Genomic DNA, 17,277 nt, shown 5'->3' on the forward strand with positions numbered 1-17,277 from the left:
CCATCTATAGAAGCAAAGTCGGATGGCCTATAATATGCATCTCATTTCATTAAATCATTACACCTACCCCGCACAGTGGTGCTATAGTCACTGTACAATTTCTAGATGGGGGCTACCCATCCCTACACCTGAGGGGGATGACCAAAGTTACATACTGAGGGTCACTGATCTGGTGAGCCAGAGCACACATACAAATCCAGCCTGGTTCCACACTGAGGTCTGTGCATTTGCACGATTCCTCAATCCCACCTCATCTCTGCTGCAGGAGACAGCCGGGGCTGGCTCGCCTGTGTACGGCTGGAAGAGGACCACAGGTGGGCTGGATTTAGAAATGCAGAAAGATAACTCTAAACTGAACGTTTAAGAAACAAGAGGGACACTGAGCACCTTCTTTTACCTTCTCAACAGTCAATAGATGCATCTTCCTTAAGGAAAAAGGCAGTGTCCGAGGACAATCTCCCAGGGCTCCCCGGGTGAAAGTAAAGGGACGGCAGCGGCAAATCCACATGTGAGCGGGACTGAGATGGGCCAAACTTCCCCTGTCTTGGCTAGAGCTCCCCTGTCTTAGAATAGGACTGCCATGAACATGGGGCACAGACATCTCTTCAAGATTCTGACTTCATTCCCTTTGGACATGTACCTGGAACTGGGACTGTGGGACCAAACGGAAGTTCTGTTTTTAATCTCCTGAGGAACCTCTACCCTGTTTCCCAGAGTGGCTGCACCATTTTGCATTTTCCCATCAAGAGTGCACGAGGGTCGCCTTTTATCCACATCCTCACCGACACTTATCTTTTGTCACAACCGCAAAGATATGGAAATACATGTCTGTCAACAGACGAATGCATAAAGAAAATTGAGATGACATATACACACATACAGTTGATATGCCTATTCCAGGTATAGAAAGAAGGAGGTCCTGCCTTTGGAAACAACACAGGTGAACCTGGACAGCATCACGCTCAGTAAAATACACCAGACACAGAACGATGAATACTGTGGGATCTCAGGTACGGGAGGAATGGGGAGCAGAGAGTAGGCTCGCGGCTGCCACCAGCAGGGGGCTGGGAAACTGGGGGGGGATACTGGTCAAAGGATACAAAGTTTCAGTTATGCAAGATGAATCAGTTCCGGGACCTAATGTGTAACAAGATGACTGCAGTTAAACACGCTACACTGTGTCATTGTATCCGTGACATGAGTTGAGAACATATGTCTCAAGTGTTCTCAGCACAACAACAACAACAAAAGAGACAAAAAATGGTAACTTGTGAAGTGTTCGTTCGTTAAATTAACTAACTTGACTGTGGCAATCATTTCACAATGCATACATACACTCCAACATCAAATTGTGTATCTCAAATGTGTACAATTTTTATTACTTATACTTTAGAAAAGCTGAAAAAAACAGGAATGGAAATACTTGCTTTCCTTTTGTTAATGAGACTCAGTCTTACCATAGTTTTTGCATCTCTGTTACCATTTCTATAAATGCCTTTCCTTTTCTCTAGGCATGCGTGCGCGTGCACGCACACACACACACACACACTACCACACACACACACACACACACACACACCCACCGTAGACACTGCCATAGAAATCCACAGGCTCATCAAAGGCACGTATCTATCAGGACTCAAACATCAGGGATCTGTTCTGCTCTAGGAGCTTTGCTGAGGTCTTAGGCCTCCAGGTGATGGCATAAAAGTCTCTGAGACATAGAACTGCTTTGTCAACAAAACAACACTCCACCAAAGACCTCGAGAGATCACACCTTAATAGACATTCAAGATGCCCTAGAGAGTTCCAAGCCACAAACAGCTCCCTGACAGCAAGAACTCCATGTGGGTACAGGGAAGGGGCTTGCCTGTGCTCAGGTATGATGCTCAAAGCACCCTCGAGGAAGGCATGAGACTTCCTTGGGAGCCCGTGGGGTGCATCCCCCAAACCCAGCCACCCCCTGAGACCGTGCATGCACGGGATGGCAGGACCAGGGACGCTGTCATCCCCAGCTACTTTTCAGGAGACACACCCTCCTAGTCCAGATGAGCTATTACACTGTCGGGAAAATATGGACCCCTAAGTCTCACATCTTACGGTTCCGAATTTATATTCAGAAACCAGAGACATAGATCAATAAACAGAATGTCGCCCAACTTTCTAAAGCTGTAAAAGGAGTGTTTTTTACAACAAGAACGGTAAAAGAAGAAAATACTTAAAAAATTTTTAACAGATGATAAACACATCCGTGCGCACTCTCCCCAGGGAACAACATGTTTGATAAAGTATGATCACACATTTCCAGGCATGAGCAAATATCCTTATTTGTCAGATGGTGTAACTCGGAGACGCATTCCTCCTGCCGTGTTCTCTGAGAAGGGCCATGTGCCAACGGCACCCATCGGGCTTAAAAAGGACAGCACACACTGCTCCCCTCCCAGGAACTGCTCACAGGAGCTCCAACGCGGAGCGCCATTATTTATGAAGCAATGACTTAGAAACACCAGGAGTAATGACGGAGTGCCCCAGGTTCCAGGAACGATTCAAGCTCCTTGCAGATGTTAACTCATTCCCTCCCCACTGCCCTCGGCCACACAGGTCCCCGATCTCACAGCTGGCAAAGCTCTGCCCAGCGTGATGGGGCAAGTAAGCGATAGCACCGGCTACAGCTCCCAAACCCTAGCTCTTCCTAATTTTCAGAATCCCACAGGGAACGCAATGCTGTACAGACAAGGATCTCACTCCCCGGAAACTCCACGTTCTCAAGGACGGCTCACAGATCCTTCTGACTGGGAGTCAACAGCACAGGGGGGCTCCCTCAGAATACCGGCCCTGACTCAACAGAGGCTTGATTTGGGCTGTGAGGGAGAACTAAACACAGGAAAGTTGGAAGCAGCTTATAGGACAAAAAAAGACCAACACGGTAAGAAATCTGGATTTTTTTTTTTTCCCTGAAAATGTGTGAGCAGAGAAAAGGAACAAGGTCTAAATTTAAAATTTGACCAAGGAATTGTCAAATAATTGTCAAAGTCACACGTCTCACATCAAAATGGTGCTTTGCCATGATGGAAAGTCACAGAGGTACGAAGGCTGAGCATGTTAGTCTCTCCAGGCGAGTGCAGAGAAAATTCTACATTTCCTATGAGACTTGCAAGGAACAGCTGCTTCCAAACCAGGCTTCGATTTCGGTCTTTTCTAATGCTGCCACCTGTCAGGTCAAATCACTTCCAGTGACGAGAGCAGGTGCCACTCATTCTTATGCTGGGTCTGGGTGTAGAGTTTTAGGAAATACTCTCGTGGCCATTTTTCTCCTGTTGGGCATCTCCCTGTCTTGCACAACATGGCTTCTCCGGATGGATGCGAGCCACGGGGATGTGTAGGAAGGGTGCCATCTGCATTCAACACTTTCTCACCCAAGAGGCTATACTTTACTCTCTCTTTCATTAATCCAACCCAGACGCGAGAGATGATAGAATAATGATCTGCGTTCTATCAACCTATGCTGAGGGCAAAATAAAGACCAAACAGTGTCCAGATGTCTGTGCTCAAAGGAGGGGTAAAACACTGGAAAACACCCTTAAAATGAACTGACACAGTTTGAAAAGGTAAGAGGAACAACTTCAGGAACATGACATCCATCTGCTAAGTCATCTGTGTAGGTGTTGGTCAACATCTCTCAAGTGCTACGTAACTCGTTTCCCAACACTCACTTCTGGTATCCTCTCTTGAGGCATCACATCAAGGAATGAGTGTGGTTGTGTTTCAATAAAACTTTATGCACAAAATCAGGCTTCACGCCCCATTTGTGGAACCCTAACGCCACAATTGGCTAAGCCTTGAATTTAGGTTGTGTGGTCCAGTGAGTGCTTCAACCAACCTTATTTCACCATGTTAAGTCCTACAGTATTGAGGGGAAATGTCAGCGAGGCTTCTGAGAACAATCCATTTTGTCACTCACTCAACTGAACACCTTCTTCATTTCTGCCGCAAAAAGAAAACTAAAGCACATCTCTTGGCCAAGAATGTAAAGTGAACCGTGTCCCAGGTCTGACCCACCTCTGCCAACGTTACACCTTGGTTCAGCTAAGTCTCATGTTAGTGCCCCAGGAAACAGCTCAACCCTACTCACCTTCTAGAAATTTCTGTGTTTGGATGTCTGCTTTGCCAGGATTTCCCCCAAACCCCAAATGATTCTATACATCCTTGAAAGCCCGGACAACACAATGCCCCTTCTACTGAATTAAGCCTCCTACGACCACCACTGCAGGTGACATTTTCCTACTGTCCACCTCCTTGTTGTGTTTCCAGTTTCTTGTTGATGGGATGCCTGACAACCATGATAATCAATTTTGTGCACATCTCATCATCCCAGCAGGACCACGAGTGCTTGAAAACAAACTGTCTAATTCATTGCTTACTCAATAGGCGTCCACAGCATCATCCTTTCCAAATTTAGGGGCCAATCTATATCTTAAATGAATGAAATAATGGATGAATCACTGAACAGTACAGCTGAGGAGGAAAAAGGACTCTCCTGTAGATGAGGGTGGTAAGAAATTCTTATTTCCAACCTTGTTTGTCCGTTAATGTTGCTAGGACTTTTCACTTCCCTCATCAACTGCATTCCAAATGTTCTCTCCTCCAGGGTTTTACCACACTCAGAGGAGAACCTCACACCACATGTCATCCATGAAAAGGAGCTCATTACCACGAAATTCCTCAACTCCATCTGTCCAGACCTTGGTTTTTATACCATGACCATATCTTTCCCAGCGTTCGGCCACTTTGCTGCCGTGCAACCTTAGCCTCCCTCTGCACTGACCACGCTAGACCACATCACTTCCATCTGTTTTGGCTCCAAAAGTGAGTCAATCAAACACCCATCATCCAACCATGAATCTCACCACCTGATATGGGTTCTGTAACCATGGGCCCAAGCTGCCGTATTTTACCTCATGGTATCAAGCCATAAGTTCTGCCAAATGAAAGCAGCGCATGAACTCCTTCTATCATGGGACTAAGATGCTGAGCCTTCTGCAGGTCTCTTCCCTGCTTAGGTAGACAGTCCCTATCATGCAACACAGCACTACAATGTTCAGGGTGTTTGCTAACCTTGTCCTGTCTACGTTTCCGATTATCGGCTCTGATCATGCAATGTTCCATTGCCCGTCATGTCCTAGCCCAAACTCCACCTTTCACATAAACTCTGACACGAGTTGACATCTCCTCAGTAAGACACCAGGCGTCAATAAAAAATGTATGTTTTCCATAAATCTCGATCTTCTTAGCAAGTTGACCTTCTCAGGGATGCCTTGTGTTAGCTCTCTATGAAAGTTTACCCCAGATCATCACACATGCTCCAACCTTTCCCATGACCAAGTCCTGCTTACAACAACCTGCCTCCATGCACAGACAAATTTCTCTAAAGAGTGTGAGGAATTTTCCCCCCTCACCCACCTTTCCATCCATCTGGCTTCTGCGCACCACCTCTCCACTAAAAATATACTTGTGAGCACCATGTGGTAATGAATGCAATGGACATGTGTCCTCATCTTACTGGCCTTTTTAGCACCATACACCATTCATGCTTTTCCCTAAATCTCATCTTTTCCTCGTTTTCTTCTTATATCCCAAATCACTCTGTCAACATTGCCTTTATGATATCATAGTTGTCCACCTCACCCTTTAGGTAAGAGTTCCTCAGGGCATGGTCCTCGACTCTCTTCTTGCAGTAAACAATCTCATACACCTCCCCACCTGCCAAGCAACTATAGGTCTCTGCCCATGAGTCTTAATTTATCAAGAGAACCTCCATCCATCTACCTAACTACTCAAGCTGAAAACACAGGACACATCGTGGATGTCTTCCCTTCTCTCCAATCAACCGCCAGCAGCACTGGAGTTACCAAGGTCTTCCAGTCCCGTCTTCATCCACTCAAAGTATGTGTCCTTCGAAACCAAGCTCAAGTGTTTTTTTCCAGTTTTGTACTCAGTCAGAAGTTACTTCGGAAACCATGAGACGCTGTTGTAGTTCCTGTGGCTACAGAAGTGCGCAAATGACACTTATGCTATCACAGATACTGTGTCTTCGTGGATGACAGTAACCCCTTGCATGTCCTGAGTGCATCTGCCAGCACTTTACAGGCACTGAGTTGTTAATCCTCACCAAATTTCTTCATGATAGTCCTCTAACAACAGCCCTGTTCTTCCAGGTCTAAAGATGAGGGACCGACACTCAGTCATTCCTCAGTTTACCCTTATTCGCTCACCTCTACCCTTTCCTAATACTGGATTTGGGTGATATTCTTCTCATGCAATTTTTACTACCCGAATGGCAATGGTTATTTCTAACACGTTCCTACTGGACATGTGACTTGGATGTGGGGGACCTCATGGGCCACATCACCTGATGCTCCTGGTTTACTCTTCCACCTCTAGCAACACGTAGCTGCTCTTGGGCTAACCATAAGCATCTCCCTCCTGTCTAGAGTGAATTCCTCACTTTTCCTCTCCTTGCCGACACTTAAACGCACCAGCCTGCAGAAGGTCATCTCCCCCTGGGAGGGTCTCGGAAGTCCAGGTTGGGCTGACTACCTCTAACTGCCAGTTTCTGACAGTTCCCTTCGCAGTCTGTTACTCTGAAATTATCTCTGTCATGTGCATCTCAACATTAGCACATGAGCTACAAGAGCTCAGGGAGCCCGTCTCCTTGGCCTTCATGCCCTAGAAGCGAGCCCCCTGCCTGGTGTACTCTATGGAGTCAATAAATGAGTGCTGGTTACGGGAATGAAACGGAACGAGCGCACTCAGAAATGAAGACCGTGTGCGATCCTCTTTCAGAGGCGAAAAGGCTGCAGATGCTTCCCAGCACAATGAACACCCACACCAGCAAGACAGGGGCCGCGTTGCCTACTCTGGGGAAGCTGATGAAAATATCTGTCGGAATCTGAAGTCAGAACCTGCATAAACACCTTCTAATAAACCCCCAGACCCTCTTGCTGTTGACTTTTGTTGTTGTTGTTGTTCTCCAACAGAAGCAGCAACTGTTCTCTGAAAGTTGTGTTGCTGCATGAGGGGACGGCTCGCCAAATTCAGGGAGTGTCAGAAGCAGCGCATAAGCGGTACAGGCGGGGGCCCAACTGGTTGTTGGAATCTGCACTTAAGGTCAAGGAGACAGGCCAGGAATGGCAGGGCCTCAGACGCTGGCGTCAGGGAATTCGGAAAATCTTTTCCTGCATGTGGGGAAAGTCTACGTTTGTGAACAGCTCAGGAAAATAGAATTTCCAACACCCCCAAGCTTCCGCAGAGGCCGTCCATAGAGTTAATTTATCCGTTCCATTGACATTTATTCCTTGCCTTTAGGCAGAGTAAAAGGGAGGCGGGGGAGAGCCTCCTTCAGGGTGACCTTGACTGGAGAGAGGAATGGAAATGAAGCCAGAGCTCGTCTAACTGTTCTCTTCCTGACACTACAGGGAGCTCTCTGCTCTGAAAAAGAGGCAGAAAACTCTAAACTTGACTGTAAGAAAATCTTAGGGAAGTTATTCTGGTTCCTGGGTAAGGAGGGTATTTTAGGGGACAAAAGGGGAGTTACTCAGGTCTGGTACCAGGCGTCGAAGGAAGAGAAATCTGGGGCATTTCCACTCTTCATTTAACAAGTGTCTATGGAACACCTACAAGGTGGTTACTGCAGCAAAGACACAGACACGTGAATAAGGCACCCCAGATCTCTGCTCCCATGGATCTACATTATAAGGAGGGAGACAGATCACGAGCACATAAATCATAAACAGAGACAGCATACAGACACACAATCAAGTATACTCAGGAGGTATGCTGGGTTCTGGTTGAGGGACCCACAGGGTTCTCACAGAGGCATCATGGGGGCGAAGGACCCAATCCATGTAAAGACCAAGAGATGAACTTCCCGCAGAAGGAATTGCCAGTGGAAAGGCCCTAAGGTGGAATCAAGCTTAAAATCTTGGGGGACCCCAGAAAAAAAAAACAGAAAGTCACGAGGAAGCTAAAGCAGCTCTGGGTCATGTTAGTCCTGAGTATCACCAAGATGCGGACTTCACACTTGGCTCTGTGTGTGGGGATAGAGTGTTTGAAGAAAGGAGGAAAAGCCTCAACAAGACAGAGAACGCAGAGATTGGAGTCATGTGTCCACAGGCAAAGGAAAGCCAAAGACTGCCAGAGACCACCAGAAGGCAAGGAGAGATTCTCCAGCAAAGCCTTCAGAAGGAGCATGGTCCTGCTGACCCCTGATTTAGGACTTCTGGTGTCTGGAAGTGAGAGAGAGAATAACTCGCTGCTTGGAAGTCATCCACTTTGAGGCCGCCCTAGGAGACGCAACACAGTACAGTGACCACGCGTGTACTAAAGTTCAGCCAGTGCCGGGGAGGGGGGGGGAGAGTGGATCGACAACAAAGAAGAACCAGGCAGACCATCTGGAAACCCACTGGGCCAATGACCAGGCAGTGCTGCTGGCCTGGAGGAGGCTGTAATGGTTGGCGGTGAGACAACGGGGTCGATGTCAGGTATGCTTAGAAGATTAAGTTTATAGGAAATGCTGTTGGAGTAGGAGGTACAGAGAAGGTCACAGAAAGAGGCTTTGGGAGTTCCAAGAACCCAGCTTTGGGGGTTGGATCACTGAATGAAGACAGGTCCAAATCAATGAGATGGGTTAGCCTATGAGACACGTGGTCTTGGGGAGGGAGATCTCTAGGGCAGATTTGCTCATTAGGATGTGTCTACATCCTATCCCACATCACCCATATCCCATGTCATGTGGACAGTCAGATGGAGGAGTCCGGGGTTCCCAGCCAGGGTCAAGGCTGGCTGTGGGGGTTACCAGCACTCCAAATGGCACTTGAGGTCATGCCTTTGGATGCGATCATACAGTGTGAGGGTGTAGGTAAGGAAGTGAGGGGACTCAGAACAGAGCCCCCGAGGTCTCCACCTTGGAGAGGCAGGTCAATGGAGGAGGAAGAGCGAGGCCTGGGTTCCAAGAGTTTGCTTATGCCTCTCACTACAAGAAGGGCTCTAAGGGCTTCAGACGTTGACTTCGACATCAGGTGACGTAGACTGGGGCCAGCTGCTCCTTCCACAAAAGAACCCCTGTCTATGGAATGATTGCCTTGAGCCCTGGTCCCAGTGAGGTACAGAAGGAAGACAGCCTTGTGAGGAACGCTTCACCACAGACCCAACCCCTTCCCAGGGTGCAGGTTCACAAACGGGAGAGCCACGACCTCTGCGTCCCAGAGACAGTTCAGGTTCGCACAGAGATCGTAAATCCTCTGTTCCTTCAAAGCCCTGATTCCTAATCCCCACTCTCAAATTAGCAGTGTGCACATTTTTAATATTTCAACAGTCCTGCTGGAATCCTTACATTTAACCGCCTACGCTGGTCACAGGCCAATGTAAAGGTTCTGGCATTTTGTTGATCATTTATTTATCTTGCTCTTGGCAAAAATCCTAACAGCTCAGTATGGGAACCCTGTCAGATTAATAGAAACACTAACGGAGCCCCTGCTTCCTGAAATCTTAGGCGGGAAGTGGATTGTTACTTGGTGGGCTAGGTGTATGCGGCCGACCCAATCATTGAGAACATGTGGACCATCAGAGGAAAATGGATTTAAGAGGCTCTCAGAAGTCAGTGTATCGGGAGCTGTTAGGATGAAGACGTTTCCAAGACTGCTACGATTTCACTAGCGTCGTATTCAAAACCCACACTGGACCCTACTTCTATCTCTCAATTTCCTTTGACGTCACAGCCTTTGGTCAACTCAGTTTACCCTTCTCTAAATGCAAACAGGAGATTCATGCTGGCTGCAGACACATTTCCTTTAAAAAAACATGAGAGAAAGCATTAATGGTGTCACTAGTCCCTCACCCGTATAATATTATTTTTTCTTTAAAATGAAGACGACCTCAGGGATCTCCTGTCCCTATGATTAAAAGGAAGACGGTGTTGCATTCTAGAGAAGGATGATTTAACTGTACCCATTCTATCCAATTCACCCGCAGACTTCATCAGGGACGTAGATGTGCCTGGGTAACACGGTAGAAGCACTTGCTCACACACTAACGATCTTCCCAAGAGGTTTGGATTAAAGACTATAAAATCATTAACTGCTCAGAAAAAGATGCTCTTTTGATCAGCGAGTTTCAACAGTGTGATTCCTCTGTGTCCGAGGGTGCTGGGGTTTCCAGCTCTACAAAACGAGAAGTGACATCGACCAGAGTCTCTGGTCCTCTCCTACCGCTAGAAGGAAACCACAGCTTCCTTTCAGGGCAGCATATTTTAACAATGTTGCACTGTGAGCCTGACTCCAACTCAATCTGACAAAGGGATAATGCTTAGCCACAGAGATATTAATACAGTGTCCCATACTGGAGGTATTTCCAGCACTCAAGTAAAATAGCGAAACACTGCTCACATGCCCAATATGTTTCTTCCAAAAAAAAAAGAAAATCGGGGAGAGGCTCCTGATGTGCTGTTCGGGCTCTGCGATGACCTTGGTTTGGGACCGTCCTTCCACACCCTTGACATTCTCTTTCCGATCGAACCCACTGATGTCTTCACAAGAGTCAACCATCAAAGTCAAATGCTAATTGCATCTCCTTGTCTTGTGTATATCGCATCCCGAGATCTCTGCTCGTCTTTGTGAATGGAGGCTCCAAGCCCTCATGTATGTGACTTTCTGAAATCACATATTACTTTGTATCCAAGGTATTGGATACAAAGTATTGTATCCACGTATTACTGTGTCTCATTGGCAGCTGCTAACCTACTTTGGAATGTCCTTTGGGGGAAGACTGAATGAAAGGCTGGACGTGAGCACGAGGTACAACCTGTAAGTCCACCTTTAGAGAGGCTGTCATCACTAAAATAAGGTACAAACAACTCTGTCCACACAGGCCACAACCTCGCCCAAGTCTGGCTATACACCTAATCTTAACATATGGGAATCCACATTTCCACTTGTCCCTACACTAAAATGACATGATGAACGGCGGGGGCAGGAGGGGGGCTCTGAGAGCGGGGCTACTGGGGCCGGTCAATCCTGGGCTGATGAAACAGAGCAGTCCATCCAGCTGACCCGCGTCCAACAGCATTTAGGGGCCGGGCCCTGGTGAGCCAACAGTGGCAGGCAAAGGAGAGGGCGTGCACATCCTCTGAGGGTCATCCTGACCAGCACTCAGCAGGGATCCTTCTGTCTGGGGTTCCAGGGAACCAAACGTGGAAGCGGGGTCCCTGCCCCCAAGGCCTCAGAAGAGGATGGCAGACACACGCAGAGAGGGGTTAACAGAAGTGCAAGGTGTGCACATTTGGGACAGATGACACACTCCCCCTCCCCGCCTCTCTGCCTCGCTGTCTGCAACGCAGCCTTCTCCAGCTCCTGCATGGGGCAGACCAAGCCGTGGGCTTCTTCGCACACCCAGGACCAGAGTGCGTGAGTGCTGGCAGAGCTAGAAGCAGAAGAAGAGAGGAAGCACGCTCTGTGGCTAACTCCCTCCAGCCTTGCCAACTTGGCAAACATTTCCAGGGTCCCGGGGCCTCCTGACGCTCTCCTGGCCGGACACACCACTATTTCTTGTGCCTATAAATACTGACGCCCTTCCTAAATTCCATGGTCTAGGCTTCCCGCTACACACCCAGCCAACCACGAGCAAATCCTGAGTTCCTTCAGGGCACAGACTATGTTTTATATTTATTGATGCCTCAGGCCCAGGGCCAGATGCACAGCCAAATCCATATTTCTGAACCAATTAATGGACCCAAGCATCCTACTTATTATCCTTTCATATCTTTGGACATAAACTCAGATTCCCAGCATCCCTGGGACTCTCCGATACACCCATAGGAGAGAATGTTTCACCTTACACTAGGAGAATTTTCGTCACCTGCTTTCCCTTGTCGTCTTATGGAGGTGCCCCTCGCCCGGGACACAATGGTTCACCACGGTCACCTCCATTCAACCTGTCCTACCGACCAAAACCCCACACCCACCACAGATTCAGGGGAGTATCCTAACCCTTTGCACGGATATGCCCCTTTGGGCCTCTCCTCTAAGTCTGTGAAAGGAGTCACATTTTATCTTAACAAGATTGGTAGGTCTTGAATTCACCAAGACATGTGTGCATGTTACAAGCTACCTGGGCGTCAGCAGCTGGGTTGGGTCTACTTTGGAATAGCTCATATCCCCAGTGACTAGTGTGACTGGTCATGGTGGTGGCTTATCTGAGGCTGTGTCAGGAATGAGGCATGAGCCCCAAACTACACAGCGATAGGGAGAATCATCATCCCCCAAAGAGGGGCACATTGTCATTCCCCAGAACCAGTGCCTATGCGACCGTCCACAGCCAAAGGGAGTCTGGGGAGGTGATGAGAGTCCTGAGATGGGAAAATCAGTTGCACGATCTGGATGGGACAAAGAGAAACACAGCAGTCCTTGAGGAACCATATGTCACAGTGAGTGAGTGAAGGAGATGGCCTTATGGAATCAGAGGTCAGAGAGAGTGGGAGGGAGGTCTGGAGATTTCTGCACTGTTGGCTTTAAATATACAAGAAGCAGTCATTAGCCAAAGAACACAGGTGGCCTCCAGAAGCTGGAGGAGACACAACAGATGCTTCCCCAGAGCCTGCAGAAAGACATGGCCTTGCTGTCACCCTGATTTTAGACCAGTGAGACCCATCTCAGACTTTGGACCTGCAGAGCAGTAACTTTGATAAACTGTGTTGTGTTAAGCCAGAAGTCTGTGTTGTTTTGTTGTAGCAGCAACAGGAAACTAATACATGAGCTTATTGCTTTAACCAGCTATGCAGTGGAGAGGCTGCATTTATCCTCCATGAAAATGCCCTCATTCTAATGTCTTGACCTAGAAAGTGTAGTTTTCATTTCCATGGGGACCAAACAGACACAGGACCTGGTCACTTTCCTGTTCAGTGCCTGCAATGCAGTAAAGTCCGTATATCGGAAAGTAGCAGTGGGACAATGTCAAAGCGCAAAGGTCCAAGCAAAGGTGCCCAACATGTGAGCTGGGAGGCCAGAGCTTACTGACATTGGCGTTTCCCGCCTTCACAGATTCCTTACCTTTATAGATGCCGTTACTGCCTCCGTGGACTTCTCCCTTGGTGTTCACCTCCTCCACGTGGGCTCCTTGATCCGACGTGAAGTAGACGAGGGTGTTATTAGCCAGTTTCAACTCCTCTAGGACATTCAAGATCTGTCCTGAAGGAGAGAAATGTTCCATTTTTACACAGTTTCATTTTTACAAAAGAAAAGGAGATCACTTGCTCTCATCTGCTCCTCTGAAGATGGGAAGGGAATTCTCCTGTACACTGCAGCGGTCCCATACTCATCCCCACAGGGGACGCAATGCAATCAGAAAGCCCACCTGTGGCAGGGTTCTCAGAAGGTCTAGTCACTGAACACGTGTCACCTATAACCATCATTTGAAACTCTAGGCATCATGCAGTGGTTCTGTACAGAGACACGAGAAAGCATTCTGGAAGCATCAGGCCCTGAGGTCATGCCCTGCTGAGAGGAAGGTGCGACGGTCCTGAAGACATAAAGAAATGTACCAATTTCTCGTATTCTGTGCAAAACACCAAACCATCAATGTTCTTCTATTTTAAAACGATTTACTTATTTATTTTTGAGAGAGAGTGACAGAAAGTGGGGGTCGGGGAGAGGGCCGAGGGAGGGAGAGAATCACAAATGGAGTCCATGGAAAGCACAGAGTTTGACGCTGGGCCCCATCTCACCCGAGATCATGACCTGAGCGGAAACCAAGAGTCAGACACTTAACCAATTCTGCCACCCAGATGCCCCAAAGTTCTTCTATGAAGAAAGATGTCTACAAATGTATGATGAGCGCCCTCTTTTGATAATTATAGTAGATACTCGTAGATACAGTAGAACTATCCATTCTGAGTACCAGTTTTCCTTACACTTTCCTTTTTCTTGTCCTCATCTTCCTCCCCACACCTGAGATCATATACTACCCCACCCACACAGCAACACTTCAACAGAACCACAGTTCCGACCAAAGCAGTACGAGTAACAGGGACCATCTACTGAGTGCTCTCTGCTCTCGAACGCCTTTATGACACACTGTCTTATTCAGAGCACCTGAAACCCTAGGAGTAAACGCTGTAGGCTCTGCTTCTCCGATGGGAACTACAGGGCTCTGTAAGGACTGTGACCTGCTGAAGCTCACACTAAGTTAGGAAGTTGAAAAGTGAGGATAAGGGTTAAAACTGCTTCCAAAGGCCAGACTCACAAACCTTACATACTTAAGTGGATGGACTCGATGAGATTCCACAAGGAGGGAAGTTAGAGATGCCTACTGAAGTGCTCCTGGACAAAATGGTAGGACAGCTGCTTCTCTTCTTCAAATTAGCACAGGACGAAGGGAAGGGAGGATGGGGTATAGATTAAACAAAGGTAGGCATGACTTCACGGCTGTTCAATGCACATTAGGGATGTGTGCAAGTTTACTGTACTTTTCTACCTACTTCTGTTTACGTCTACATTTTCCGTAAGAAAGAAACAGAAGCTGCTTGGAGACAGAAGGGGCTGAAATATGGACTTTCCGATTAGGAAGCTGTGGTCAGCAGTCGGATTGGAAGTAAAGGATGGTCAAAGTAGAGGAACCCAATTTGTGATCTCCACAGAGATCAATATAGTCCTATGCTCCCGGCTTAATTTTGTAAGTTAATGCATGCACTTGGACTCTGATTGAGGTATTAGGGTCTGACTCTACTTCTGATGTTTGCCTGGGAAGAGCTCTTAAGCCTGGCCAGTCCTTCTGTGACTCACGCCCAGCGAGCCAAGAAGAAAGCTTGGGTGCTGCCCCCTGCAGTGCTGTGGGGACATTCAAGCTATGGCAGCCCCTGCTGAAATGCTCCACCTGACCCGGACCTCTTTGCACCGTGAAAAGTCAATCATTCTCCTCTCTCATCCCTCTCAACCTATTTTCAGACCAGCCAGGATGCAACATTGATCCCCTCCAAGAAAGCCTCATCATGTGTGTAATAAACCTTTTCATTGCCTCTTGCTGCAAGTGTGGCATCCTTAGTCTAGATCTGGGAACCAGATTTAGGGCAGGGGACCCGTCTCATGACTGCAGGATCACCAGAGCCATTGAAATTTTATAAGGACGGCAGGAATCCCTTACAGCAGGAATAATGAGTGAAAATGAGCACATTCGACCCGGCAGACAGGTCATACCCCAGGCCCTGGGCACAGGCCCTCTGCTTTGGGGCTGCCCCTTCACCTAGGTGGTCCAGAAATGGAGGGCAGGGGCTGCGTGGAGGAGGCACAGATGATTCCCAAAGCCAACGCAGAACCCGAGTCATCTGTTACAAAACAAATTTTTGCTATTTGGTTGCAAATGTCACAGGCATTGTTCAGTCTTCAATTTTTTAACTCCAATAATAAGCATCCCAAGAAGCCACACCATATAAATAAATGTCATACTCGGAACCAAGGAATAAGATGCATGAGGGCTGTTTTGGATTTGTGTCCCAGGATAAATCACCATCAGGCAGACACTGACTGTGGTGTTAGTACAGCAAAGCAAATCACCTGCATGCCCGGGGACATCTGACGCTAACACTAATTTCAGCTGAATTATCATTCTATATCATTATATAGTTCCGAATATGGTAATTAGTTCAATGATGAGACACAGGAAGAAGAACTAAGACAATATAACCCCACTGAACACTTGGAAGGAAAAATGCCCCTTTTGACTCATACAGCAATTTCAAAGTCAAATAACACGGACTTATCAGTTAGCAAAGGACTGAAGATTTTACTTCCTTGTGTTGTAATTATTAGTTTGCAAAACGTGTGCCACCATGCACCTCCATTTCAAACAGAATTCACCTTCCACAGATGCAGAAAAAACTTAGCATGATTTTTTTTTTTTTTTAAATGTGCCATCCAGGATGATCTGTATGGACACAGAACCTGCACACACATATTTACAGCAGTTTTATGTATTACTCTCAAAATCTTGAAAACAACCAAGATGTCCTTTAGTAGCAGTCTCGATGAACCACAGTCCACCAGACAATGGCATGTTACGCCGCTAAAAAAAAAAAAAAAACGAGGCTTGTGGCAACGAAAAGAAACCCACGCTGATGGGTACGTGTCATTATTCCGCAGCCCAAACCCACAAATGCAGGACTCCAACAGTGAACCCTTCTAGAAAGTCTGATGTCTAGTCGACAATAAGCATCCGTGTCAGCTGGATGGCACCCAATGCACCAGTCCAATGCACAATATTCTAAGGGGACCTGTGCAAAAGAAAGGGATAAAAGGAAAACAGGACCTATGACTCCATGTTCCTGTAAACAGAAAACTGCTGAAAAAATTGCCAGCTACTTTCTATAAAAAAGTGCCTTTTCGGATGCAACGTGTCCAGCCAAGACTCCCTCATCCACGTACCCGACACGAGTTAGGAAGCACCTGGGCGGCACGGGCTGTGTGCTGAGAGTGGGGGCCTGGCCGAGTGCCCAAGCCCTCAGAGCCTCCGGGAGACCGGTTTTCTTGGTTCGAGCTAGCTGCAATGCCCGTTTTCCATTTCCCCGCTAGGCCCTTTCCATCTCCAGATGAACCTACGGTTGCACTTGCGACCGAGACTCCTTCTACGAAATGCATATTATATCTTTCCCCATCCCAACATGCCCGCCCCCCTGGGATTTCCTCCAAACCCCAGTACTCCCAATAACCATAATAAGATATTCACTCTGTCCCCGTCAATTTTTCTCATCCGTTGCCTACAGTGATGACTTCATCTTTTTCATCCCTGGTACAGCTGGGCTGGGATGAATACAAGGGAATCTAGCTGAGCCCATCACACATCTACAAACAAAGGACTATTTGGCCAAATGTGTGCAGAAACTGTCAGATTTCGGATTTCCTTTGAGTTCTCTCTTCCCCAAAAGACGCACTCTGGATCCCATGCACTTTAGGCCTTATGCCAGAATCTCATTTGTAAAACCCAGAGCCCATTAACTGTTTAAGTTTTCATAAGATTGATCCCGTAACGGTCTAACATATTTCTCTTCTAAAAATGCTGAACGGAAATCTCCCGTGAGAACAAATGCTGGTGTATTATTCTTGCTTTCAGAGCACCGTGCTGCAAGTCAGAGGTCCACAAATGTTATTTTTCAGCCAGGTTCTCAAGGTATAATGATACCAATTCATACGGGATGATCGTTTCGAATTACCAACGGTGGGCTGTAGGATAGCTTAT

The 17,277-nt window shown here is 47.4% G+C and overlaps 1 protein-coding gene across 3 annotated transcripts in view; it reads right to left on the reverse strand.

The window, feature by feature from the left end:
* Positions 1-17,277, reverse strand: part of STS (steroid sulfatase) — a 152,160-nt gene that overhangs the window by 24,174 nt on the left and 110,709 nt on the right. For all 3 annotated transcript variants that reach the window (XM_047715077.1, XM_047715078.1, XM_047715079.1), the window contains one exon: positions 13,101-13,238. In XM_047715077.1, coding sequence (XP_047571033.1) covers positions 13,101-13,238 — 138 coding nt within the window. The remainder of the gene's footprint in view (positions 1-13,100; positions 13,239-17,277) is intronic.

Source organism: Lutra lutra, chromosome X (assembly GCF_902655055.1).
Source record: "Lutra lutra chromosome X, mLutLut1.2, whole genome shotgun sequence".
Lineage (NCBI taxonomy): Eukaryota > Metazoa > Chordata > Mammalia > Carnivora > Mustelidae > Lutra > Lutra lutra.